Raw genomic sequence first — 24,548 nt, 5'->3', positions numbered from 1 at the left:
TTTCAGTTTGTTACATCTCCCTGCGCTATCCCAGTGTTATTGACAATGCCTACATCGGGTTTCTGAATATCTCTGTGCACTAACGGTTAACTCAGAGTAACACATCTGTGAGAAGAACATTTCCTTCAGGAGTTCAGGGAAGAAGCTATTGCAGTTAAGTCAGTTAATCTTAAAGCAAACCTGCTCCCATCAGAGACAAAGACTCTCATAAGGTGACCTCCAGTGGGTGGGTAGAAGTTCCCTGACAGTGATTATGTATTGTTTGGGATGGCTGAATATTAACTTCTCTGCTCAAACTCACCAAAACCTCCCCTAGGGTAGAATGAGATTGTACCTTCACTCCCTCCCCCTCTCCCTGTGTTAACATGGCCTCTAAGGGGTTAATATTTTATTATTATTTAATGTGGCGAAGAGAACGCCTCTCTGTCCGTCCCGCCATTAACACTCTCGGTGTTTTTGGTCCTGAGTTGGAAATCCAGAACTCAGTGACGCCTGAGCGGTTTACCTGATTGAGAGAGTTTTTTTTAAAAAAAAACCATTCAAGGGTACACATTGCCTGATGGGGGGGAGGGGGCATATCCTTTGATATTCCCGCCCGTTTTTTGTTACCGTTTCAGTTGGCGTTCAATGCAGACCCGGTTTTGCCCTTTCAAAGTCACCCCTGTGGGTTTCTGTTTGCTGCCGCTCTCCTGGAACACGGTGGGGATTGGCCTCGGGACCTTACTATCCCTGGAGGATGAGGAAAGGAGGACGGCCAGGGCATATTGGAGGACCACCCCATAACGAAACCTAGTCCCAGGACCTTACCGAGTTTAGTAAGGGAGGCAAGTGCAGACTGTGCCATCTCTTTATTGTTCATTCGTGGGATGTGGGGATCACTGGCCAGGCCAGCATTTACTGCCCATCTCTAATTGCCCTTGGGAAGGTGGTGGCAAGTCAAACTCCACCACTTACTTAGGTCACCACCAGCGGCAGTCACAGCCCCAGTGTTCGTGCCTCTACAATATCGAGGCTCATTAAGGCAAAGCAAACTCAGCCATCGCGTTAAAGCAGTGGGTGAGTTGACCGTTTCTGTATTCCTCTCTAAAAATCAATTAAGTTGGTTTTTTATGTGTGTGTGACCTGCAACTGATATTGTCTATGTGTGAGTAGCCCTTGATTAGAAAAAGGATCGCCAACCCTGCTCTGGAGAATTGTACCAACACGTCAAATGCAGTACTGAGGGAGTGCTGCCCTATCAGAGCTGCTATCTTTTTGATGAGATATAAATTCGAGGCCCCATCTGCCCTCTCAGGTGCATGTAAAAGATCCCAGGATATTATTTTGAAGAGGGGCGGGGGGAGTTCTCCCAGTGTCCTGGCCAATATTTATCCCTCAATCAATATCGAGAAAACAGACTATCTGATCATTGTCACATTGCTGTTTGTGGGATTGTGCTGTGCGCAACTTGGCTGCTGCGTTTCCCACATTACAACAGTGACTACACTTCAAATGGTACTCCCTATTATTACAGACCTTTCAATCACCAGAGTCACTTCCACCACCCCCCCCAACTCTATCGTACCCCTTCATAATTTTAATCACCAGAAAGAGTCACTTTCCACCCCCCCAACTCTATCATACCCCTTCATAATTTTAATCACCAGAAAGAGTCACTTCCACCACCCCCCCAACTCTATCGTACCCCTTCATAATTTTAATCACCAGAAAGAGTCACCTCCCCCACCCCACAACTCTATCATACCCCTTCATAATTTTAAACATCTCCAGGTAATAACAACCCACACTTCAGCCAGCAATCGAGTGCATAACATACAGCGCTCTTACACGAGAATGTTCAGACCCTTAGTGGCAAAACCACCAAATCTAATTACCAAGGCCCCAGTTCCCTTAAATCTATGCGTCATTATCATTACCTACAGACAGAGACCGGCAGCTGTTCACTGGGTAACTCATTTGTATCACGCAACCACCTGACAGATCCCAGGAGGGTACGTCTAGTTTCCTGTTGACACTTCATTTCATCATATCTGTATATTTGATTCCTTTCTCCCTCATACATTTATCTAGTTTCCCCTTAAATAGATCTATGCTACATTGAGCACAAGTACCCCCTAAGGTAGTATGTTCCACATTTTCACCACTCCCTGGGTAAAGAAGTTTCTCCTGAATTCGTTATTGCATTTATTAGTCACTCTTTCAGATGTGGCTCAGTCGGTAGCACTCTGACTCACACGGTTCTGAGTTTAGTCCTACTCCAGGACTGGACCGTAAAACTCCACGCCAGTTCAACACTGAGGGAGTGCTGCACTGTCAGAGGCACCCTGTTCTCAGCTGAGATGTTCAACTGAGGCCCTGTCTCCTCTCAGTTGGATGTAAGAGACTCCATGGCACTATTTTGAAGAACAAGGGAGTTATCCTCGGTGTCTTGGCCAATATTTATCCCTCAATCAACATCACAAAAAACAGATTATCTGGTCATTATCAAATTGCTGTTTGGGGAAGCTTGCTGTGTGCAAATTGGCTGCCATGTTTCCTCCAAGTCAACAACGGTGACACTTCAATAGTACTTAATTGATTGTGAAACACTTTGTGACTTTTGATGGTCAGGTAAAGTGATATCTAAATTCAAGATCAACATCCTGGGGGTTACCATTGATCGGAAACTGAACTGGACCAGCCATATAAATACTGTGGCTACAAGAGCAGGTCAGAGGCTAGGAACCCTGTGGCAAGTAACTCACCTCCTGACTCCCCAAAGCCTGTCCACCATCTACAAGGCACAAGTCAGGAGCTTGATGGAATACTCTCCACTTGCCTGGATGAGTGCAGCTCCAACAACACTCATGGAATTCGACACCATCCAGGACAAAGCAGCCCCGCTTGATTGGCTCCCCCCACACAAACATCCACTCCCTCCATCACTGACGCACAGTGACTGCAGTGTATACCATCTACAAGATGCACTGCAACTCCTCAGCAAGGCTCCTTTGACAGCACCTTCCAAACCCGCGACCTCTTCCGCCTAAAAGGACAAGGGCAGCAGATGCATGGGAACACCACCACCTGCAAGTTCCTCTCCAAGGCACACGCCATCCTGAGTTGGGGAGGTGGTGGCGTAGTGGTATCGTCACTGGACTAGTTATCCAGAGACACAGGGTAATGCTCTGGGGACCCGGGTTTGAATCCCACCACAGCAGATGGTGGAATTTAGATCCAATAGAAGTCTGGAATTAAAAGTCTAGTGATGACTATGAAACCATTGATGATTGTCATAAAAACCCATCTGATTCACCAACGTCCCTTAAGGAAGGAAATTTGCTGTCCTTACCCAGTTTGGCCTGGTGTGATTCCAGAACCACAGCAATGTGGTTGACTCTTAAGTGCCCCCTGAAATGGCCTAGCAAGCCAATAAGTTTCTCAAAGGCAATTAGGGATGGACAATAAATGCTGGCCTAGCCAGCAACACCCACATTCCATGAAAGAACAAAAAAAGTCATTTCTTCCTTCCTATTGTATAAAATGTTAAGAAATACACAGTACGATAAAGATGGCCAGCCGGACAGAGTACAGGGTAACACTGGGAGGGATGGTGATCAGAATGTATGGGATGCAGCCTGAACTCGCCATGTTGGAAGAGCAGTGTGTTCAAACAGTTAGATGCAGGGGCAGATTCGGATTTTATTCAGGGCAAGAAGAGAGAGCAAGGCCTAGGGAGTATTATGTGTCATGGTGCTGCTGCAGATGAGTGGAGGATTCAAACTAATATAACCTTAAAGTAATTGCAAAAACATTGAATGCCAACCTACTGTTTTATAGCAGGGTCTAACTGTCCAGTTAAATCACTGGCTGCTATCCCAATTAGAGACACTACTGGACCTTGTGCGTGGAACTGAGTTTAGTTATTAGCCAATTGTTTATTTGGTACACGTACAGCCAATGATACAGAGAAATACAATCATACACAGTGCTGTAAGTGAGTATTACTAGCTGTCCACAGAACATGTACCGGAACTTTCATTTGGGGCAAAAACTAAGAGATAAAGACAAAAAGAGAAAAGACACACGCTGCTACCCGTGGGTATTACTCTCTGTGTGCTGAATGTGAACATGAGTAGTCACTAAGGGAGAAGCAGGTGAGAGGGAGGCACAGACACACAGACACACACACACACACACATACACATTCAGTGCTATAAGAGTTATGTAGCAACTGTAATCCTTCAGTAAGATTTATTAATGGAAAGGAAACTGAGAAACACAGATTGCTGCAAGTGTGGAAGTTACCAGAATTTAGCCTGTAAGTTTCAAGCTAAGCATAATTAATTAAAGAGTAAGCACACACTTAATTGTTGCTTTATAATGACTTCTTTCAAAGGCTGGAACCTAACCATTACCAGACACACCCACCCACAGCAATCCCCAGATAATATTCCACTGCCTCATGCACCAAATGGTAACGAGTCCTTCCAGAACAGTGAATAAATTGCTCTGTATTTGCACATTAAACTTTTACATGTTTTACACAGTGACTGCAAGACCCCAGGGCCAAAACTGCTCGAGCAGCTGTTAAAGGCTTGGCTTAATGTGGGACTGAGCTTTATTGATCAGGACAAACCTAGGTTTGACCATAGGCCTAAGTTAACTGGTCTGAGCTGAGACAGCATCAGGGCTCTCTGGTCTAATGTGGAGGGGAATGGGGGAAATAGGAATCAACCAGGGTTCCCAGTGCTGGAAACTCATCCCATGGGTGGAAATGTGGTGGAGATGGGGATGGCTTTGAGCAGTACAGAGGTACAGAGGGATCTGGGTGTCCTGGTTTATGAATCACAAAAAGTCGGAATACAAGTACAACAAGAGAATAGGAAGGCAAATGGCATGTTGTCATTTATTGCAAGAGGAATGGAATGTAAAAGTAGGGATGCTTGACTACAGTTGTATAGGGTATCGGTGAGACCACATCTAGTCTACAGTGTACAATTTTCTCGTTATTTAAGAAAGGATATAATTGCTTAGAATCAGTTCAGAGAAGATTCAGTCGACTGATTCCTGGGATGGCGAGGTGGGGGAGTTATCCTACGAAGAAAGGTTAGACAGCCTGGGCCTGTATCCACTGGTGTTTAGAAGAATGAGAGGTGATCACATAAGATCCTGAAGGGACTTGACAGGGTGCATGTTTCCCCTTGTGGGAGAGACTAGAACTAGGGGACACAGTTTAAAAATACAGGGTCTCCCGTTTAAAACAGAAATGAGGAGAATTTTTTCTCTCAGAGGGTCGGAAGTCAGTGGAACTCTCATCTCCAGAGAGTGATGGTCATTGAATCTTTTTAAAGCTGATTTAGATAGATTCTTGATTGACAAGGGAGGTCAAAGGGTAGGAAGGAAAGTGGAGTTGGGACCAGATCAGCCACAATCTTATTGAATAGTGGAGCAGGCTAGAGGGGTCAAATGGCCTACTGCTCATATGTCAGTCGTAGTACCAGGAGTAGATTACCCCATTGGGTGCTAAGGTGGTGGATTTCATCCACTTAATTCCTGCCCAATTCAAATTCAATTGAAATTATCATCTGTGTCCTTTTCCTTAGCCTGTGGAGGTGCTTAATAACCATAAGTGAGGTCATGCTTATGAGGCGACATGTTCACAAGAGCAAGCTTAGAAAATTTATTGCACATTTTCAACATCAGGCCTGACAATTGTTTCATTCAACAAAGCTGAGGGAAACACTCACGCTGCTATATTTTATCTCTTTGGCAAAACAGCAAATTCGCAAAAAGTGTTGCATTCGTATAGCACCTTTCATCACCTCAAGCCATCCCAACGCACATCACAGCCAATTAAATACTTTTTGAAGTGCAGTTACTGTTAAGACACAGGAAATGCAGCAGTCAGTTAGCACACTGTAAACTCCCATAAACACCATTAATGACTCAGATAAATCTGTTTCAGTGATGTTGATTGAGAGATAAATATTGGCCGGGACACCAGGGAGAATTCCCCTGTTCTTTCTTGTCCAGCAACAACTTACATTTATATGGAATCTGGTAAAAAGTCAGTGACCTTAAGTGTCAACTCTTTTTACTCCCCCCACAGTTGCTGCCTGACCTGTTGAGTGACGTTTGCCATTTATATTTCAATTTTCCAGCATCCAGAAGCATTTGGCTTCTCTTTTCAACTTAGAGTGCCTTTAACCTAGTAAAACATCCCAAGGTGTTTCATAGCAGCTTAATCAAACAATACTTGACAATGGGCCAGCAGAGGAGCAACAAGGGCAGGTGGCCAAGGAGGTGGATGTTAAAGAGCATCTTAAAGGGCTAGGGAGAGTGAGGCCGAGAGTGTTGGGAAAGAGCGGGGACCAAGAGCAGAAGGTATGGCTACCAACAGCGGGGGCAAAAGGATTTGGAGGAACTCAATGGATATTGAATGGTTGCAAGGTGACACAGGGATAGAGAGGGGAGAAATAATGGAGGGGTTGGAGCAACAGGTTGAGAATCTTGAAGTTAGAAATGTGTAAATGGGAGAAAGTGATTTGGGAGCCTACTGACACAGATGAGGCAGTGAGGGGAATCCACTTACCACCAGACTCCTGGTCTGTGACCATCAGGATTATGTGCTTGGTTACCAGCTGGTAGTTACTGTGGTACCTCTTCATGAGCAGCACCGCCAGTTCCAAGGCCACCTTCCCTTGGAACATTTCTCGAAACCTCCTGACACTCTTCTCCAGCTGATAGCGAATTGTTTGAAGAGGTCCAGCGGCCAAGGGCGGGGATGTAAGAAGAACAACAACAAACAGAGAGGGGAGAGGAGGCGGGGTGGGAAGGAAAGAAAAGGCAGAATTAGGTCAAAGACGTTCAGCTTCTCGCTGGAGTTACTCAACCCGAGAAAAAGTGTTAGAGAAGAAAAATCACCCCAACCGCAAACCCACCCTGGAGTATATCTAAATAATCACCTCGACTTTTTCTCTCAACTCTCGGTGGGCCATGTTAGGATTAAAAAGCAAACAAATTCAGAATATCCGAAGCAGCCTCAGAGGTTTAACCTGCACTGTTTATTTCCCCCTTTCCATCAAACGCAATTTCCTGACTGTATTATTTTTTACTTTCAGTTTCATCTCCGGAGGTTAGAACCCGAATTTAAAGAAGCAGCGGAGCTTTATCCGAGGTGTTAGTCAGGAGAACTTCTGCTTCTTAAAATAGTTCTACCAAAAAAAAATAAATAATTAGGATTAAATATTTAACTTCCGAAATTATCATGGCAAAAATTTTACACATGCAAAAATCAACAATGACTAATTATCATGGAACGTAAATCATGAGCAATAGTTGGAATGTAAATGATTTCAAATGTGTTTTTTTTAAATCCTGGGGGTTACCGTTAACCAGAAACTGAACTGGACTAGCCATATAAATATAATGGCAACAAGAGCAGGTCAGAGGCTACCAATCCTGCGACCAGTCACTCATCTTCTGACTCCCCATAGCCTGTCCACCATCTACAAGGCACAAGTCAGGAGTGTGATGGAACACTCTCCACTTGCTTGGATGCACTTGCCTGAATACTCCCCACTTGCCTGGATGAGTGCAGCTCCCACAACACTCGAGAAGGTCCACACCATCCTGGACAAAGCAGCCCCGCTTGATTGGCACCCCATCCACAAATATTCATTCCCTCCACCACTGATGCACAGTAGCAGCAGTGTGTACCATCTACAAGATGCACTGCAGGAATTCACCAAGGTTCCTTTGACAGCACCTGCCAAATCCATGAGCACTACCATCTAGAAGGTCAAGGGTAGCAGATACATGGGAACACCACCACTGGCAAGTTCCCCTTCCAGCCACTCACCGTCCTAACTTGGAAATACATCACCATTCCTTCACTGTCATTGGGTCAAAATCCTGGAACTCCCTCCCTAACAGCACTGTGGGTGTACCTACACCACATGGACTGCAGTGGTTCAAGAAGGCAGCTCACCCAACACCTTCTCAAGGGCAATTAGGGATGGGCAATAAATGCTGGCCTAGCCAGCGATGCCCACATCCCATGAAAGGAATAAACAAAAAAGTTCAGGTTAGAGCATAAGACATGTTGGACGTACAGATAGCAACAAACTGTGTCCCATTGCACTTTCAGTATAATTATTCCTTTTCACGTGGCTTATATTGAAGGTGCATTTTGAGTGGTCAGCAATTTGGAATGGGGGAGGGGTGCAACAGGTTAGCTGATGCTTGCTTCCCCAGTTGACAAGCATGTTTCTGTGCCTGGCATGCACCATCAGCTCAGCATGGCAAAACAGCCCTATCAAGATATAATAATGTCTGTAATGTTATTGGAAATTATTTTAAAATAGAGTTTTAGTGGTGTCTGTGTGCATATGTGTGTTTGTGTGTGTCTTAACTGGATTAAAACCAGCTAGTCTAGAGGCTTTGATGTATAAAAGAGTAGGTTTGAAATGGTAATTAGATAAACATGGGGAAGTTTAGAAACATAGGTGACAAGGGGGTAATTTGCATTTTTAAATAAACCATTCAAAAGAATGGGTGAAATATTACACCTAGCCAAAAGAAGCCAAACAATGTGTTTACGTTTTCCAAAGCTTACTAATAAAATTGGTGCTATTGTTAGAAGAGGTGAAGTTCCAAAAACCTAGTGATGAAATGAAAATTTTCATTCAAAGAGGAAAATGTGTATAAAGGAAGGGAAGGTTGTTGGTAAAAGGAAAAGGGATGCTAAGACCTAAAGCCTCCAGCCTGTAAGCCTCAAGCCACTGTCTGCAAGGACCCAGAGCTGAAAGAAACTAATTTTGAATGTGACTGTCCAGATGGCGCTTTGTCAGGGGTTTAACTCTGTGTGTTTTACTGTTACCTTAACGGAGGTGTAACTAGGAGTCAGATTAATTGGGGGATTTTGTAGTTTTTATAGTAGTAATTTGGTAGACATATGTATGTGCTTACAATCCTTCTTGTAATAATAAATGTTTAATTTAGTTTTAGAAAAAACTCTTGAGACTCAGTGGTCTTATTACTACTGAATTCAAAGCCTGCATCTCTGTAGGTGTGTGTGTGTGTGGGAGAGATTTAATTGAATTGGAGACAACTGGTCTGAAGGATTTGAGTCATCAACAAGAAGTTAGGTTTGAAATGCTAAATACGTAAACATGGCCGAAGTTTTAGAATGTGAGGTGTGAGGAAAATTTGCATTTATAGATAAATTAGGGATGGTAGGACATTATACCTAGCTAGAAGAAGCTAAGAGTGTGTTTATTCTTCCCAAATGTTACTGATAATATGAGTATTATGAAAGATTTATATTACTAGAGGGATAAAGTTCCAAAGACATATCAGAACAATGGAATTTGCATTAAAAAGGGAGAAACATATGTAAAGGAGACGAGGCTATGTGTAAGAGGAGAAGGAATTCTAAGATCTAACACAAGGGTGAAAAGCCTACGGCCTCTGTACATCAAGTTGCTGTCTACAGGAACTGACACTGAGAAAACTCACTTTAAATTCCACTGTCCAGGGGTATTGTGTTGCTTTGCCTGGGTCTGTTTAAATCTATTTGTTTTTACTGTTGCCTTAATGGGAGTGTAACTGGAAGCCAGGTTAATTAGGGGTTTTAGGAGTTATTATAGTAGTAGTTTGTAGACTAATGTATGTGCTTGAAATCTTTTCTTTTGTTAATAAACATTTAATTTAGTTTTCTAAAAACCTCCGAAGTTGTGGTAGTCTTATTACTTCTGAATTCGGGGCATGCATGTTAGAATAACATACAAATGGCAAAACAGTTGTGACTGCATGATTAAGTTTCCCTTGTGGATCTGATCTGCCTGGCACACATCATCTGCCATGTCATAGCACTATGGCAGTCCTTGCTTGGCAGTGCTTAAAAATACCAATATTTCAAAGCAGGCCATTAGAATGAAGATTCTTTCAACAGCTTTTATTCTCAGTGTGCATGATTGAGCCGCATTGAATGGTGGGTTTAAAAACATAATATAATTGAGCTTAGGACTTGAGGATTTTTCCCCTTGGAGATGAGGTGTATCTACTGCCAGGGGTTGGGGAAATAGTCACTGCTCGCCCAGTTAGTAAGTTAATTGCTCAGAGAACTGAGGGATGTACTGGCTCAGCACAGCGTGTAACCCCTCCAAAATGCTTCAGTCTCCTTTGGTTGAAAGAGTCCGGAGTGATATGAGTTTGGATAATCTCATCCTTGTTCCTAGTGCGACTCACAATTCCACCAGAAAACTGCATCAAGTTGGGCACCACATTGGCATCAAGTTGGGCACCACCTTGGCAGTCTCAATCAGGCAAATTAAAAGGGTGATTGACATGGAGAATTAAATATAGGGGATGGAACAAAGGCACTGTACTGGGGCAGAACAGAGGAGTAACTCACCTCCTGACTCCCCAAAGCCTGTCCACCATCTACAAGTCAGATGCGTGATGAAGTACTCTCCATTCGCTTGGATGGGTGCAGCTCCCACAACACAAGAAAATTCACACATTCCAGGACAAAGCAGCCCGTTTAATCAGCACCCCATCCACCACCTTAAACATTAATTTTCCACCACCAACGCTCAGTAGCTGCAGTGTGTACCATCGATAAGATGCACTGAATCAACTCACCAAGGCTCCTTAGACAGCACCTTCCAAACCTGCAACCACTACCATCTAGAAGGACAAGGGCAGCAGACACATGGGGAACACCACCACCTGCAAGTTCCCCTCCAAGCCACACACCATCCTGACTTGGAAATATATCGGCCGTTCCTTCACTGTCTCTGGGTCAAGAATCTGGAACTCCCTCCCTATCAGAACTGTGGGTGTACCTACACCACAGGGACTGCAGCGGTTCAAAAAAGCAACTCACCACCACCTTCTCAAGGGCAATTAGGGCTGGGCAATAACTGCTGGCCCAGCCAGTGAAGTTCACATCCCATGAATGAATATTAAAAAAAACTCAATCTGATATACCCAAACTGGAAATAACTTGGTGCCAGAATTAAGGATAAGCCCCAGGATTGACATTACCAACCTTGACAGAATGTGAGAGGTTTGGAAAGACAAGCTTGTGGGGGCGGCGGGGGGTGGGGGGGTGGGGGTGAAATGGATTCATTGGATGTTTATGTCCATTGTGACTTTATGAAGGTCTCGCTGGGTGAGACAACCAGAGATAAAATTGCTTCAGTAAGCGCTACATTATCCTTTGGCTTTTTATTTGAAGTCAAGGTTCCCTGCTGTCTCTAGAAACCAGCGACCCACCAGCTTGTCTGATTACATGCCTCTAAAAAATCTTGTGACATTTCCTCTTTTGAAGGTGCTTGCGAAAGGGAAGTTGTTGTTGTTGGATCCAATCAGCTGTTAATTTCCTCCTCACCCTCCTGTAGTGGAGGCTCTGCCCATTCTAAGTATGTTGGGCAACACCCCCCCCCCAACGCCTTTCTACACGCAACGAACGTCAGCAGGCAATTCGACCATGAGGTGCAGCCCTACACCCACCTGATATCCACGGTCACACTTTACCGCACGGGCGGCTGGATCGGGAGAGGGGGAGCTTGATGGACTCTTTCCCTCCTTCGTCCAAGTTGTTCGAAGTAGAAGTCGCAGGCTTGGAAGGTGCCCTGGTGAGTTGCTGCACTGCATCTCGTAGACGATGCAGGCTGTTACCACACTGCAGCCCCATGTGGGCCAAACCCGGGTTAGGGTGTCAGATTTCCTTTCCTGAGGGGCATTAGTGAACCAGATGGGGTTTTTCTTTATAAAATAACAGTCTAGTAGTTTCGTGATCATCACTTTTTTTCAATTTTTTTAATTCCACATTTGTTAGGTGGACTCAGATTTGAACTGTCATCTACTGAATTATTAGCCCAGTAACATAACCACTATTCTACTGTGCCTGACTGGGTCCAATGGTCTGTTTTTGTGCTGTAGTTTCTTTATAACCTCCTTGGCCAATTTGAAAAGAAACCCTACCTTTTTAGGAACTGTCAGGGACAATGTGTATTGTTATTCCCTGGTCCAGTTTCTCACACATTGCAGATTTGAAAGATTGGCATCAGCTTGATTGGCTACGAATTGGTTGGAAGGCACACGCTACCTGGATACTAGGAATAGCCATGAATAAAGGAAGATCAAAAGAAGTTTTGCGAATCTGAAACAGGAAATGTTGAAACAGGCAGTGGGCCTGTCAAGATGTGCAAAGAGAAGATGAAGGAGAATTTTTCTGAAGAATCTTAAAGCATTAGCCTGCCATTTCTCTTAATGGATAGTGATGAGCAGGACATGTGTATGCACAAACACAAATACATGCGTGTGCACGCGCACACACATATACACACACACACACACAAATGCTTATGCATACGTGCACCCACACAAGCACACACAGATGCACACACACATCCACGCACATATACACACACACCGATGTGTACACACACATCCATGCACACACACAGACTGACCCATATACACACACACAGATGTGTACACACACATCCACGCACACACACAAATTGACATATACACGCACACAGATGCGTACACATATGCACAAATACACAGACGTAGATGGTGACACACGTGCACACACACACATGTGCATATCGACACACACATGCATACAGACACACGCATGCATATCGGCACACAAACAAGGAACCTTGTTCAGCCCAGCCCAGGTGAATCATACAGCTAGAAGACAGGACTTTTTAAAAAGAATTTTTGATGGATCTAAACTATTCCAAAGCCAGACTCTGGTTCAATATCAGAAAGATGAGCAAGCTAGTAGCCAAAAATAACCCTCTGCTGCTCAGTTTTAAGAGTTAGTACGCATTCTTTCCCTGAGTCAGAAGGTTGTAGATCCAAGTTCCACTCCTAACCTAACGAAGGTTGACACTCTTGCCCAGGGAGTGCTGCACTGTTGGAGATACCGTCTTCTGAATGAGATGTTAAACCGAGGCCCTCACAGGTAAAAGTAAAAGATCCCTTGGTTCTGTTTCGAAGAAGAGAATGGGAGTTCTCCCCACTGCTCTGGCCAATATTCATTCCTCAACCAACATCATGAAAACAAATGATCTGGTCATTATCACGTTGCTGCGTGTGGGAGCTTGCTGTCTGCAAATTGGCTGCAGCATTTCCCACATTAGGACAGCAATTGCATTTCATAAAGTACTTTGCTGGCTGTAAAGGAACAGACTGAAGTTGTGAAATACAAATTCTTTCTTTGCTATAGCTTCTAGTGACCAACATTGGTGGACCAAGAAAAGAAAAATTCCATACATTCACAGGAAACAAGCATTGTTTACATAAGGTCAATAAATAACCAATCTGACCCTTGTCCAGAACAAAACGCATATGGATTTTTTTTTGTGTGCGGCAGTACCAATGAGAATCAGAGGATGGCAACAGCGAGCTAGTTTCATAGTGTGCTCAGTAGCGCCCCCAGAGGCAAACGCAAGTGCTGCAGCCCGAATTTTACAAACAGAACTTAAGAGAAACTGGAACGTGAATTTAAAGAGAGATGTAGAACACAACAATCATGGTTTGCAAATTAGGTATTGAGAACTGTGGTTGCACCTTCTAATGAGGATCAGGCAAAGAGATTGGTCTCATTTTCATTGTCGTAGCTTTGAGGGAATAGTAATACCCAGTCCATGTGGCCCAATGGAGCCTATTTGCATAGGATGCATGGGCTCCTTTTAAGTAAAGACCATTCAGGTTTGCGGTGTGACACGACTTGTACCAAAAAGCCCCACAGTTATTCTGTGCACAGTTGGTGGGACCCTGGTGATTTCTGTCAAACGTGCTGAACTTGAGTCCATGATGATAGGCAAGGGAGTCACCTGCAAAACAAATCACACGGAGGAGGCCAGTTAATCAGAAGCAAAAGATCTTGCTTCACTCCAGACACAAGATTTACTCACCATGCCCCCTCTCCAAAACAAAAACAGAATTACCTGGAAAAACTCAGCAGGTCTGGCAGCATCGGCGGAGAAGAAAAGAGTTGACGTTTCGAGTCCTCATGACCCTTCGACAGAACTTGAGTTCGAGTCCAAGAAAGAGTTGAAATATAAGCTGGTTTAAGGTGTGTGGGGGGGAGAGAGAAAGAGAGAGAGAAGTGGAGGGGGTTGGTGTGGTTGTAGGGACAAACAAGCGGTGATAGAAGCAGATCATCAAAAGATGTCACAAACAACAGAACAAAAGAACACATAGGTGTTAAAGTTGGTGATGTTATCTAAACGAATGTGCTAATTAAGAATGGATGGTAGGGCACTCATGATATAGCTCTAGTGGGGGTGGGGAGAGCATAAAAGATTTAAAAATATTTAAAAATAATGGAAATAGGTGGGAAAAGGAAAATCTATATAATTTATTGGAAAAAAACAAAAGGAAGGGGGAAACAGAAGTTCTGTTCGTCTCTGCGACAAGATTTCCGTTCCTCTCTTTTGCCTTGCTCATCTTCATTGCTTTCCATTTCCCTCCTGGTGTTTGACAAGGTGTTTACTAAAACCCGCTTTCACAGCCATATCTCCTTTCTCAGTGACTGTCTCCGTCTCTGACTTACCCCACGTGGATTTCAACTGAAATTCCACCCCTCATGTTTCGAACCCACCCAGGATTACAGGTATCTCCGGGACATAAAACGTTTCTCGGACTGCTGTTCCCGTCACATTCTGAAATCCACACTCAGTGCCATGCGCCGCCATATGAACACACTCGACCTCTCCCTCCAGCAGCACCGCTGTACCCTTTAACAAAGCTGCGCGTGCCCCCAGTTTCATTTTATCCTTCGGCTCATCCGACGCCTCAACAAGAAACTTTTTCTCTTTCTCTCAAGTGCTAAGGAATGCAAGCTGCAACAACTCATCGACACCAACACCCATCTAGGACCCTCCACCCCTGCCTGTCCCTCCGTCCCCATCCTTTCTTCCAATCCCAACCCCAGCCGTGTATTCACTATACCCCCTGACCTTCCCCTCTCTGATGCTGAACGTTCAGTGCTCAGCAAAGGACTTAGTTTCATACCCTTACGCCCTCACCTCAATGAATTTCGGGCTCGGCATGATGCTGAACTCTTCTTCCACCGTCTTCGTCTCTGGGCTCACTTCTTTGGGCAGGAGTCCTCTCCCCATTCAATGGATCCTTTCACCCACCTCCAATATTCTCCCTCCACCTGGACCCCTCCCTCTGGATTCTTAACTTCTCTTGATCTTTTCATTGAGAACTGTCGGCATGACATTAGTCGTCTCAATTTCTCTGCTCCTCTCACCCATTCTAATCTCTCTCTCTCTGAACTTACTGCACTCCATTCTCTCAGGTCCAACCCTGACATTGTCATCAAACCCGCTGTTGTTGTCTGGCGCACTGACCTCTACCTCGCGGAGGCTGAGCGTCAACTCACAGACACTTCCTCCTACCTCTCCCTGGACCATGACCCCACCACTGAACATCAAGCCATTGTTTCCAGGACTGTCACTGACCTCATCTCCTTTGGGGATCTTCCTCCCACAGCTTCCAACCTGATAGTCACCCAAACTCGGGCTTCTATCTCCTATCCAAAATCCACAAACAGAACTGCCCCGGTAGACCGATCGTCTCAGCTTGCTCCTGCCCCACAGAACTCATTTCTCGTTATCTTGACTCCTTTCTCTCTCCTTCTCTCTCCCCTTGTCCAGTCCCTTCCCACCTACATCCGTGATTCCTCTGACACCTTACGTCACATCAACAATTTCCAGTTCCCTGGCCCCAACCGCTTCCTCTTCACCATGGACGTCCAATCCCTCTACACCTCCATCCCCCACCAGGATGGTCTGAGGGCCCTTAGCTTCTTCCTCGAACAGAGGCTCGAACAATCCCCATCCACCACTACTCTCCTCTGTCTGACTGAACTTGTTCTCACGCTGAACAATTTCTCCTTCAACTCCTCTCACTTCCTCTAAATAAAAGGTGTGGCTATGGGTACCCGCATGGGCCCCAGCTATGCCTGTCTCTTTATGGGGTATGTGGAACATTCCTTGTTCCAGTCCTACTCCGGCCCCCTTCCACAACTCTTTCTCCAGTACATCGATGATTACTTCGGTGCTGCTTCATGCTCTCGTCGGGACTTGGAAAAATTTATTAATTTTGCTTCCAATCTCCACCCCTCCATCATTTTCACGTGGTCCATCTCTGACACTTCCCTTCCCTTCCTTAACCTCTCTGTCTCAATCTCTGGTGATAGACTGTCCACCAATATCCATTACAAACCCACCGACTCCCACAGCTACCTCGACTACAGCTCCTCACACCCCGCTTCCTGTAAGGACTCCATCCCATTCTCTCAGTTCCTTCGCCTCTGTCGCATCTGTTCCGATGATGCTACATTCAAAAACAGTTGCTCTGACATGTCCTCCTTCTTCCTTAACCGAGGTTTTCCACCCACGGTCGTTGACAGGGCCCTCAACCGTGTCAGGCCCATCTCCCGTGCATCCGCCCTCACGCTTTCTCCTCCCTCCCAGAAACATGATAGGGTCCCCCTTGTCCTCATTTATCACCCCACCAGCCTCCGCATTCAAAGGATCATCCTCCTCCATTTCTGCCAACTCCAGCATGATGCCACCACCAAACACATCTTCCCTTCACCCCCCTATCAGCATTCCATAGGGATCGCTCCCTCTGGGACACCCTGGTCCACTCCTCCATCACCCCCTACTCCTCAATCCCCTCCTATGGCACCACCCCATGCCCACGCAAAAGATGTAACTCCTGCCCCTTCACTTCCTCTCTCCTCACTGTCCAAGGGCCCAAACACTCCTTTCAAGTGAAGCAGCATTTCACTTGCATTTCCCCCAACTTAGTCTACTGCATTCATTGCTCCCAATGTGGTCTCCTCTACATTGGAGAGACCAAACGTAATCTGGGCGACTGCTTTGCAGAACACCTGCGGTCTGTCCGCAAGAATGACCCAAACCTCCCTGTCACTTGCCATTTTAACACTCCACCCTGCTCTCTTGCCCACATGTCTGTCCTTGGCTTGCTGCATTGTTCCAGTGAAGCCCAACGCAAACTGGAGGAACAACACCTCATCTTCCGACTAGGGACTTTACAGCCTTCCGGACTGAATATTGAATTCAACAACTTTAGGTCTTGAGCTCCCTCCTCCATCCCCACCCCCTTTCTGTTTCCTCCTTCCTTTTGTTTATTTCCAATAAATTATATAGATTTTTCTTTTCCCACCTATTTCCATTATTTTTAAATATTTTTAAATCTTTTATGCTCTCCCTACCCCCACTAGAGCTATACCTTGAGTGCCCTACCATCCATTCTTAATTAGCACATTCGTTTAGATAATATCACCAACTTTAACACCTATGTGTTCTTTTGTTCTGTTGTTTGTGACATCTTTTGATGATCTGCTTCTATCACTGCTTGTTTGTCCCTACAACCACACCAACCCCCTCCACTTCTCTCTCTCTCTCTCTCCCCGCCCCCCACACACCTTAAACCAGCTTATATTTCAACTCTTTCTTGGACTCGAACTCAAGTTCTGCTGAAGGGTCATGAGGACTCGAAACGTCAACTCTTTTCTTCTCTGCCGATGCTGCCAGACCTGCTGAGTTTTTCCAGGTAATTCTGTTTTTGTTTTGGATTTCCAGCATCCGCATTTTTTTTTGTTTTTATTTCTTTGTTTTTATGCCCCCTCTCCAGCCCATTTCCCTCGGATCGTCGGCTATTTGGCCAAGCGGTTCTTCAACCACAAGGTGCATCGCAGCTGTGCTTGGCCCCTATCCTCATTCAATATTTAAGAGGTGGGTCTTCCAGCTGAGATCGCTGGGCAGCAATTGGGTGCTCCTCCCCGAACCCCCACACCCCCACCCCCCCCAGGTGATTTATCCCCTCATTTATGCAGCCAATTGCAGAGGTTAGATTTCTGCTTTTGGTGGATCAGAGCTTCTGCACAAAAAGTGGACAATTAGTTTCAAGCTTGGATAGTGCGGTCAACCAAGCAGCTGGCTGAGAGGCGTTAGGCCAATCGCACTGGCCTATCCATAACAGCTAACTCAACACCGTTCAAGCATGTCCCAGGTTGCTTAACAACGGTCCAAGGTGCCTTACAAACAGTGAAGTACTTTTTAAAGTGTAGTTACTGTTATAATATAGAGAATGCAGCAAGAGATATTCCGTTTTAATGATGGTTGTAGAATTAATATTGTCCAAGACACAAGGGAGAAGTCACTTTACTCTTCTTGGTAATAGTTCCTAGGGATCTTCTTTGTTCGCCTAAGAGTGCTTAACATTCCCACCTGAGAGACAGCACCTCTGACAGTATAGCATTACCTCAGTCCTGCACTGGAACTGTCAACCCTAGAGTTAGTGCTCAAGTCTCTAGAGTAGGATTTGAACACGCAACCTTCTGACTCAGAGATGAGATTGCTTCCCACTGAGCCACAGCTGTAACCCAGGTAAGGGGAACAGAGTAGGTCTAATGGAGCTCTTTGGGAGATTAAATACCTGCTCCTCCATCGATGAAGCCCAGCACCTGCAGCCTGTAGCCATTTTCTTCTGCATTAATGGTGTTGGGTGACAGAGCAAACTCCTTGTACTTTGCGTACACAGTTTTGTTCTCAAAGTCTTCCAAGTCAATTCTCAGCTCATACTGCCTCCTGGCTGTTAACGAGTGTATGTTCTCCAGACCTGAATGGAAGTAGATAACAGAGAGAGAATTGTTGCTAAGTGGCTGAGAGAACACGGTTTCACTTAACATCATCTCGGTCACAATGTGACAATTGTTCTTCTTTGCAAAGAAGGATGACCAATGCAGAGCTCTAAAAGCCGAGGCAAGTTCGGAGGGGGACCTGACACCCCTTGAAGGACACAGTAATCCCTCGTGCCGTTGGCCACAATCAGCTGGGCTGTTGGTTCCCCACAAGTTATTTGTCTGTTGTTTGCTTTGTGATCGTAACCCCTGTTTCGGGATGAGGGCATCACTGGCAAGGCTGGCATTTGTTGTCCATCCTGAAATGCCCTGAGTGATCTGTCAGCACAGGCTGTTTGCAGCTGACTTTCCCACTTTCCAAAGGGTGGACCATGGGGGAGGGTCGGGGGGGTTAAACCTTTAGTTTCCAGCAGGACAGGCAAGCCGAATTTTAACAGACAGACAACTTTATCACCACCATCAAAACCCCTTTGACATTTTATGATGTCTTTGGCAATCTCCCCTTTGCCTCCACCTATCACTGGCCCTCTATCCAGCTCCACCTGTTCCCCCCCCCACCCCCCCTTAAACAGCTTATATTTCACCACATTTCTATTTCTCTTTAGATCTGAAGAAGAGTCATACGGACTCAAAACGTTAACTCTGTCTTCCTCTCCACAGATGCTGTCAGACCTGCTGAGTTTTTCCAGCAATTTTTGTTTTTGTTTCAGATTTCCAGCATCTGCAGTATTTTGCTTTTAATTTAACGGACAGAGGTTCAGTCAACACGTAACTGGCCGTCTGTCGGTCCAGTGTAATCTCAGTTTTAAAAGTAGTAGATGTAACAGCAGCAATTTTTATGGAGGGATAACTATTGTTCAAGACATGAGGGTGAATATCCCTGCATTTTCAAAATAGTGCGGTGAGAGAAAAGGCTTTTGACCATTTCCCTTCATTTTATTAGACATAGAGACTAGAAGATGATGGAATTAAAGGTTTCCCAATCCCAAAGTGGACTGGCAGAGGTAACTAAGGCAGATTGTTCACTTGGTTGAAATTTTAGTTGCAGAGGGCAGAAATTGATGACTAGATTGGAGTGAAGAGGATAATTATGGGGGAACTTTTTCATCAAAGGCTAAGGATATTTGGATAGGTTATTGTGGAAGGTACTTAAAACAGACTCTGTATAAATGGTTCAACAAATAACTGGTGTGTTTCTGCAGCCAACAGAGCCTGCAAAATATATTTTGAAGATGGGTACTTTGAAGTTGAGGTCCTTTAGAAAGTGGTGTCATGAGGCATAATAATTTTCATAATATTTTTCTGGGTTAGTGTGAAGTAGGTTTATGGGAGTCTGTGTTGTTCTATCTGTGTGTGAGATTTAGTTACATCTAGTAGCCAAGCAGACTGCAAGTTGGAGTATCAAAAGAAGTAAGGTGTAGAAGTGTCTTTAATATGTCAATGAGTAAACATGGTCGGGGACTTAGCATGTAAGGTGTAAAGGGAACTTGCATTTGTAGATAGATAAAGGGAAGTTTGGTTTTCAAAGGGGCCTCCGTCTGTTTACAAACAGCCAGACAACCAAGCTGAGGAACGTGTTTATTTTTCTCAAAGGCTATTGACAAAAATAGTGGCAACATGAAAAGTTTTATATTATGAGAAAGGTAAAGTTCCAAAGACAATGGAATTTACACATTAAATGGGAGAAACATGTATAAAGGAGAATGAGGCTATGTGTCAGGGAAGGCATTGTAAGATTGAACAGAAGTGAGAAACCTCTGTATTTGTGCATTAAGCCTGCTGTCTACAGAAACCGAAGCTGGGGAAAGCCACTTTGAATTCTACTGTCTAGTGTTTTGCGCTAACTTGCTGGATCTGTTTAAAATCTATCTTTTTAACCGTTGCCTTAACAGGGGTATAACTGGAAGCCAGGTTAATTAGGGATTTTAGGAGTTATTATAGTAGTAATTTGCAGACCTATGTATGTGCTTGAAATCTTTTCTTTTGTTAATAAATATTTTAACTTAGTTTTAAAAAAAAACTCTTCTGAATTCAGGGCACGCATCTTGAAATAAATACAAATTGCAAAATCGTTGTCATAGCCTGATCAAGTTTCCCTTGTGGATTTGATCTGTTTGGCACTCATCATCTGCCACATTGTAACAGTGGACAGGTATATTGGGGCTAGTTGACCAGCGATGGTCTGAATGGAATCTTTCTGCACCGTAACTTTTCTATGGTCAGCTCCCTGGGTGCATGGATATCAAGGTATGACAAGGCCTTGACCTTATAGTGTACCTCCCCTGAGTGTTTCACACTTTCCCTGCAGAACCAGGGATACCTGGTTGAGTTCACAGCTGAAATAGTGTTGGCGTCCCAGCTGAGTGATGGGGCCACCTCACTGCAGTTTATTGAAAGCTGTATCTGCTGAAAAGAGGAGCAAAATTATTTGGGCTATAGTGTACATGTGGCTAGCGCATGGAGTTGGGTGATAAGAAACTGCTTCGATGGGCTGAATGGCCTCCTTCTGTGCCCTAATAACTCTAGCTTGTGAATTTCAACTCTCAACTCTCAGGTTGCCACTACTAGTTGATTGGTGCTTCTGGACCATAATTACTACAATACCATACACACATTAATGGGGATACATATGAACACTCAATGGCAAAAATCCACTTGTTAAATTGATGTTCCAGTATGATGGAGCCAGAGGCAAGGGCAACAATCCCATTTATGTTGTGACGTGTCACATCACATCAAAGGTTGGCCCAGCTCTGTTTTGGGTAAGGAAGAAATTTAACCACAAGTAGTAAAAACTGGACAGCTAGAGAAAATGTTAAAGATGATGGAACAATTTTTTTTGCATTAAAGTTGTTTTGCCTTAAAGCTAATCTAATCTATTGCTTGCCTTTGACAGGGTTATTGCTGTAAGGTACATCTTTTAGGTTTACACTAGCCAAAAAACACTTTAAAAAATCTTCAATTGATCCAGAGAAGGTCCAAACTTTGGTTCTCCTTAGAGCAGAGAAGGTTGTGGGGAGATTCAATAGAGTTAGTCAAAATTCAGAGGGGTTCTGATAGAGTAAATAGAGTGAAACTGTTTACACTGGCAGGAGGGCCAGTAAGCAGAAGCAAACAGATTTAAGATAAATGAGAAGAGGACGAGGAGAAATTTTCTCTTAAACACTATGAGTTATGGAATGCACTACCTGAAAAGGCGGTGGAAGCAGATTCAAAAGTAACTTTCAAAAGAAAATTGGATAAATACTTGAAAAGGAAAAAGCTGAAGGGTTATGGGAAAGAGATGGGAAATGGGGCTATAATTGGATAACTCTTTCAAAGAGCCAACACAGGCACAATGGGCTGAATAGCCTCTTTGCTGCATGATTCTATGAAAATAACCAATAATAGTTGAGTACATAACCTTCCATCCCCTACTCACCCAGCCAATATTCACCATCTGCTGCGCCAAAACCCCGTTTATAATCGTCCCATCCTCTGTAGAAGTCAACAGAACCATCCTTTCTTTTCTGAAACACCTTGGAAACACGAGATAGAGGAGTCACCACACTTGGTCACAAATCCCAGCCATGTAGCTTCCCATGAAGACAATGAAGTGTCTTGCATTTCTGTAGCCCCTTTCCCAACCTCAGGGCACCCAAAAGCACTTGAAAGATTTTTGAGGTGCAGCCGCTGTTGTAATGTAGGAAATGCAGCTGTTAACTTGTGCGCAGCAAGATCCCACAAGCAGCAATGTGTTAATGACCAGGTCACGGGGGTCGAAGATAAAACCCTGCTACTGACCCTTGTCCTCACCGATTCATAGGAAAAATGCATCCATCTATGTACTTCACAAGGAAGTTAATTAATTTTGTGGACACTCACAGCCTGCTCACGACCTTCTTGTCTCCATCTTTTGGTGCACAATTGGTTTCCCAAATCGGACATTCTCTCTGTTGCATTTTGAGTTGCGCAAGGTCTTTAACTGTATGGCCACAATGCTGTAAAGTTTCTCTGGATATCACGGAACACAGCAGCTCAGTATTCACTGTTTCAGTGACAATTAGGGACAGGCAAAAACCTGCTGGCCTAGCCAGCGATGCCCATATCTGCGAAAGAATAAAAATGCTCGAGCCACCAATCCTACCCTCAATCAAGGGAGATATTTCCGAGTTTTGGGAACTCTTGAATCTGGATGGGCCTCAGCAGCTGAAGGCACAGCCGCCAATGGTGGAGCATTGAAAGTCGGGAAGGTGTAAGAGGTCAGAATTGGAGAAGTGCAAAAATAAAAAAGGGAGAGGAGAGTTCCATTCCATCAGTCCAACCCAAACTCCAAACGTGAGGTGACATTGTTCTGGCCCATTCTACTACTGGATTACATTAAGATAAAAAGTTTTCCTCAAATTCCACAGGAGGAACACCGAACGCAGTGGTAAATAGTCAAGAAAATCAGGATGATGCTCGGTTCAATTCCTTGGTCTGTCAGCTGCTCTCAGCCAAGGAAGAGAGTGAGTGGCTAGAGAAGAAAAGAAAAATCGTTCAGTGAGCGCCACTGCAACATACACGCGTGGACACGCGTGGAAGCAGCAGCACTGGCTGAATGGCCTGTCAACAATCACTATCTTGCAAACGATGAAATGGACAGACAGTGAAAAACTGTATAACTTGTCCCCAGGCACCTTCGGATGGGAGGAAGATTACGGACAAAAAGCAGTCCAAATAACATAAAACACCAACTTACAGTCCACCCTCCACCATCACTCTCCATGTCACAGTAGACATTCAGTGGAAGGAAAGGCCCGGAAGGGTAGATCTGGTAAACGCCACTTGTATGAAGTCCTTAGTGATAAATATCCATGCAATCCATTGCGAGATTATGGCCAGGAAGCTCATCGTTCCAGGTTCTTTGACTTGTCCCTGTGTGGAATCAAAAAGTTATAAGTGGAAAGGATTAGTTGTGGACATTCTGGGAATTACCACCTCCTTTGGCTTTGAGTGGATCATCCACGTCCCCACCATTGTTAAAGCTGCCTTTAACAGGGTTGGTTCCCCCTTTCTTTTCCCCCTCAAATCTCCGTATAACCTAAGTTCATCCAAGACCCAAGTGCTGTTCCCCCTGGTGGACAGGCTCTCTCGGACTCCATGTAAAAACACGCCTATCATCTGGTAGCTGATCCCTCTCTCTCACCGCAAACCCTCTACCCATTGCAACATCCCTTGTCTCTCTCTGTCTTTTCAATCGTGCTTTGGTCAGCTGCTTTCAGCTTGTGCCTCTTCCTCATAAGGAACTCTAACAGACTCTTCCTCCCTGCGCTGATTTGGTCCAAACCAAAGCCACAAACAACATCCTCGGATTTGGAGACGCTCTCTCCCTGGACACTTTCTCAATGTCCGGAGCTGAGCTGCAGACTTTGAGTTGCTTCCATTAGTAAGAATGTTCACTTTCACCTCCATAACACTGGCTGCTCTGCCTCTACTTCGGTTCCTCCGCCATTGCAACCCAGCAGCAAACTTTACGGTCCTCTGGGCCTTTCCCACTGCTACTCTGTGTTTAAATTCTTCTACATCTCCACACCTTTCCTCTTTTACATAGTATTACAAGGAAGAGACGGTACAGAAGCAGGCCATTGGAACCAATCAGTCTATACCAGTGTTTACGCTCCACTCAAGCCTCCTCCCATCTTTTCTCATTTAAATCTATCAACACAGCCTTCTAATCCTTTCTCCCTCATGTGTTTATCTAGCTTCCCCTTCGATAAATCTATGCTCTTCACCACAACCACTCCCTGTGGTGGCGAGTTCCACATTCTCACCACTTTCTGGGTAAAACTGTTTCTTCTGAATTCCCGATTGGATTTCTTGGTGACTG

At 44.7% G+C, this 24,548-nt stretch overlaps 2 protein-coding genes across 3 annotated transcripts in view; both read right to left on the bottom strand.

Annotated features, from left to right (window-relative positions):
* The window catches only part of LOC121271421 (shiftless antiviral inhibitor of ribosomal frameshifting protein homolog), a 24,194-nt gene extending 17,106 nt beyond the window's left edge, over window positions 1-7,088 (bottom strand). For both annotated transcript variants that reach the window (XM_041177424.1, XM_041177425.1), the window contains exons 1-2: window positions 6,948-7,088; window positions 6,575-6,722 (exon numbers count right to left, since the gene is read on the bottom strand). In XM_041177424.1, coding sequence (XP_041033358.1) covers window positions 6,575-6,722; window positions 6,948-6,980 — 181 coding nt within the window. In that variant the 5' untranslated portion in view covers window positions 6,981-7,088. The remainder of the gene's footprint in view (window positions 1-6,574; window positions 6,723-6,947) is intronic.
* Window positions 7,089-13,362: 6,274 nt separating this feature from the next.
* On the bottom strand, window positions 13,363-24,241 carry LOC121271352 (microfibril-associated glycoprotein 4-like). Its single transcript, XM_041177304.1, has 5 exons — window positions 24,128-24,241; window positions 23,421-23,596; window positions 22,122-22,218; window positions 18,496-18,678; window positions 13,363-13,847 (listed from the first exon to the last, which is right to left on the bottom strand). Exons 2-5 carry the CDS (start codon window positions 23,445-23,447, stop codon window positions 13,585-13,587), a joined length of 570 nt encoding a protein of 189 aa, XP_041033238.1. The 5' UTR covers window positions 23,448-23,596; window positions 24,128-24,241; the 3' UTR covers window positions 13,363-13,584.
* Between the last annotated feature and the right edge of the window lie 307 nt (window positions 24,242-24,548).

The sequence above is a fragment of the Carcharodon carcharias genome, chromosome 30 (genome assembly GCF_017639515.1).
Source record: "Carcharodon carcharias isolate sCarCar2 chromosome 30, sCarCar2.pri, whole genome shotgun sequence".
NCBI classification, from domain to species: domain Eukaryota; kingdom Metazoa; phylum Chordata; class Chondrichthyes; order Lamniformes; family Lamnidae; genus Carcharodon; species Carcharodon carcharias.
This window is presented reverse-complemented; position numbering and strand designations above follow the sequence as displayed.

Bases quoted from the DNA above. Each gene is read 5' to 3' on its own strand.
- LOC121271352 (XM_041177304.1), bottom strand. From the start codon at position 23,447: ATGGAGAGTGATGGTGGAGGGTGGACT. The intron at 22,219-23,420 runs GTAAGTTGGTGT...CGTGTTTCCAAG, and splicing joins GTGATGGTGGAGGGTGGACT to GTGTTTCAGAAAAGAAAGGA. The intron at 13,848-18,495 runs GTATTTAATCTC...TTTGTTTTGCAG, and splicing joins CTTCATCGATGGAGGAGCAG to GTGACTCCCTTGCCTATCAT.